Source organism: Podarcis cretensis (genome assembly GCF_951804945.1).
Source record: "Podarcis cretensis genome assembly, chromosome: 10".
Taxonomy (NCBI): domain Eukaryota; kingdom Metazoa; phylum Chordata; class Lepidosauria; order Squamata; family Lacertidae; genus Podarcis; species Podarcis cretensis.
Window position 1 is genome coordinate 78390212 of NC_137179.1, and position 3557 is coordinate 78393768.

The 3557-nt window shown below is 46.8% G+C and overlaps 1 protein-coding gene across 1 annotated transcript; it reads left to right on the top strand.

Annotated features, from left to right (window-relative positions):
• Positions 1-20: 20 nt before the first annotated feature.
• On the top strand, positions 21-1700 carry LOC307225470 (uncharacterized protein). The gene is made up of 3 exons (XM_079993333.1): positions 21-61; positions 274-421; positions 704-1700. Exons 1-3 carry the CDS (start codon positions 48-50, stop codon positions 887-889), a joined length of 348 nt encoding a protein of 115 aa, XP_079849459.1. The 5' UTR covers positions 21-47; the 3' UTR covers positions 890-1700.
• Positions 1701-3557: the final 1857 nt, after the last annotated feature.

Here is a 3557-nt window from a genome sequence, read left to right on the forward strand (position 1 = left end):
CCACCAAGCGCATGCAGCCGGTCGTAGACAGCCTGTTGGACTGTTCGATGGAGTGTGATGAGTAAGTTTTTGTGATGTGAAAATGGGGAGGGGTAGATTTAAGGGGTTTCTTAATTTATATTTATTTATATTGAATTTCGTACTTGCAAAAAATTGTGCTCCGAGTTGTGGTTTCTTTCTTTGCTAATGTATGTGCAATATAAAGAAAATATCAAAGGCCTGACTTTTTTTAAGAAAAGGAAAAAGGAAAAATTCTGTTTTGAAAAATTGCAGAAGTGCCACGGTGATCTGGAAGGCCTTGGTCGCTGATCAGTATTCCAGCGTCAAGCTGCTGAGACCCCTCCTGAAAAGGCTGCAGGATGAAGACCCCAAAGCGGAAGTCACTTCCAGGCGACGCAGCACTTCTCAAATGCCAATGGCGGTACGAAACCACTCATTTTCTCTGTCCTGGATTGTTTTGAATGGGAGCTGGATGGGGCTGGGGGCTTCTTGCTGGGAGGGGGGAGCACCTGCTTTGTATGCAGAAGGGCCCCAGCATCTCCATGTCGGGGAGTTCCTTGCCTGAAACCCTGGACAGCCACTGCTAGTCAGTGTAGACAACACTGAGGGAGATGGACCGGGGCTCTGAGTCGCGTCTGAGTCTGAGATCTTGATCTGACGAAGACCTCTGCTGAATGCCGTTCTCCTGTCCTTGTCCCTCCAGGCTACCAACGCTCTGTGTCATATCCTGTCGTTCCCTGAGGCTGCAGGTATCCTGAAGAGCAAGTTCCACCACCTGCTGTTTGCACTTAGCACTCAGATCTGTTTTGTCCATGAGGCGAGAAGAAGAGGTTCGAGGGCGGCAAGTCTAATCCCGGAGCCCTCTTCGCATCTCGATCCACTGATGTAAGGGACCTGCTAATGCATTTGGGGGGGGGCCTCCCTTCTCTCTCTGACCCATAGCGGTGATGGCTCAGCCCTCCCCCAAGAGATAGGCTTCATTTGGACATGGAGGTTCTGCTTAGGTTAGATAGCTAGGAGACCCAGGCTTCCCCAACCCCTGTGCTCTTCAGTCACTTTGGACCACAACTCCCACCAGCCCCAGCCAGCACAACTGGGCTGAAGATGGGAGTTATTGTAGCTCAAAACATCTGAAGGACACTAGGATGGGAGAGGATGTTGGAGACTCTCCCGCACGATGGGCTGATTTGGGTGTGGTGGGACTCACGTGTCATGAAACCTTAAGTCTCCATCACAGCCGAAAGGTTGCCGCTTGTGCTGGAAACATGGGGGAGGCTGCAGGGGGTGATGGTTGGGGTTGGACTGCAAGATGTCAAGGACCTAAAACTCCCCAGATGAACCTACCCAGACCTTGCGCTCATCATCGGAAGCCCCTCTTCACGTGCCTCCTCCACACAAGAAGGTGCCTTTTCTGTGGTGGCTCCCCATTAGTGGGTTGCTCTCCCCAGGGAGGCTTGCCTGGTGCCTTTAGATGCCAGGCAAAAATGGTCCTCTTCAATCACGCCATTGGCTGATTAATCTCCTATGCCCTTTCAACTGTGTTTGTTGGAGGGAGAGGAGTTATTGGTTTGCTTTGGTTCTTGTTTTTATTCTGTATTTTGTGCTTTTTAACTTGCATTTTTATGTTGTGAACTGCCCGGAGATCTACGGGTGAAGGGCAGTATACAAATTTTTAAAATATAATATTCTTAATTCCTTCACTTGACTCAGGACTGCTGTGCAGGCTCTGAAACAACTGATTGGGCGTGCTGAATACCTTGACGAATTTGAGGTTTTGGGGTTGCAAAGCTGCTGGGATATGCTGTCAAGTCCAGAAAGCTTTTTCAAAGGCATTCGTCTTCTGGCAAGGTAAGAAGGTGAAAAGGACTGGCAGGTGAGGCATGAAGAGCAAGGCCTGCTTTCTGGGGAAATGGGGATAAACTTCTTATTTATTTCAGAAAATGTACCATATTGTTCACTCTATAAGACGCACTTTCCCCCTCCTAAAAAGTAAGGGGAAATGTGTGTGCGTCTTAGGGAGCGAATGCAGGCGGGAGGCTCTGCTCAGCGTTCAAGTAACCTGGTGGTGGTTGCTGTTGTGCAGGAACGCTGGGTGGTTCTTCCTGCCAGCTTCAGACTTGTGAATTCTTTGTCTCTTACTCTTATGTTTCAGGACCTTGTTCACCTCCTCAACAGAACAGTACCAGAGGATTGCCCGATTGGCCCGGGAATATATGTGCTGTCCGAACAACAAGAAGAGAGCCATTGGCATGGCGTTTTACTTGGAGGTAGGAACTGGAAACAGGGAATGCCTGTTCTAATGTTTCTAATGGTTTCTTTATTCCTCACAATTTAACTGTCAAATGTTCTTTAGTATTTACACATTTTTTATTTAATTGTACAACTTCAGCTGCATTCACTGCTATCATGTCTAATAAATATGGACAGTGTTTTTTTGATAGAAGATGAATGTATACATAATAAAAGATGCACTTACAGTGGCTTTGCTCCAACTTAGGGGATGTCTGACTCCGATACGGACACTTCCGTGACCTAGTGCGCAAGTTACTGCAGGCAGCAATCATACAGGTATTCCGTTAATGGATGAGCAAGTCTTCACCTTTGGAAGGCTAAGATTTTTCTTAAAATTACATTTTTATATGTACTATTGGAAACACCTTAAAGCTGGTATAAGTTCATATGTATTTATTTTTGCCTGCTTTAAAGATTGATTTTTGTATGTCTGCTGGTTTATTATATATCTTTTTTTCTCTTTGTTCCGCTATGTATTGGGGTGGGGAGACATAATAATAACAACAACAACAACAACAACAATTCTTTGCTCGTCCAAATAAGCTTTTTTCATATATTTATTGAGGCCACTAAGTCTTTGAACTGAAGAGATTTCTCCAGTTTCAAGCGTCATCTCATGCTCTTTATGAGCCAAGTCCAAACCCTCCTGCAGTTCAGACCCAGCTTAGGATGTGTTTGGTTCAGCATGATTCCAACCAGCTCATACTCTTTCCTTCCCTTTCCCACCAAAATGTAACTGACTGTGAGAGCAGAGGTGAATTAGATTGGGAGGGCCATGCCCAGCCCTAGAGGTTGGAAGGCGGGGTCCAGGCCCACCAGAAACCAGCAGAGAACTCCATAGTTCCAAATGGAAGCACCAGCCTAGCTTCTGCTGCAGCCACGTTGGGATGAGAAGGGGCAGGAGGGGTCATGCGTGGCTGGGTGCTTCTTGCTGGAGACCATTGAACTGAAGTGAGCTGCTTTGGGGGCCAACCTGAATCAATCCCAAAATAACCCGTTCAAGAGGTGCTTTTTAGAAACTGAGCTCACACTAAAACTGTAAAACCATGAAAATATATGCTTATGAAATACATGATATTTGTTGTCTGATAAGGGGGGCGGGGGGCGGCAGCTCTATACCTTCCATGGGTCACAACAAGCCTGGGGGTCAAAACAAAGCACCACCATCTCAGGTGAATATCAGGATTGAGTCCATTGCTCAACTTTATCTGGTGTCACTTAGGCTCTGCCAGTGAGACCACTTGTGCTGCTGCCACTGCCTTGTC

Coding starts and splice junctions, on each gene's coding strand:
- LOC307225470 (XM_079993333.1), top strand. Junction 422..703: donor CTTCTCAAATGCCAATGGCG/GTACGAAACCAC, acceptor TTGTCCCTCCAG/GCTACCAACGCTCTGTGTCA.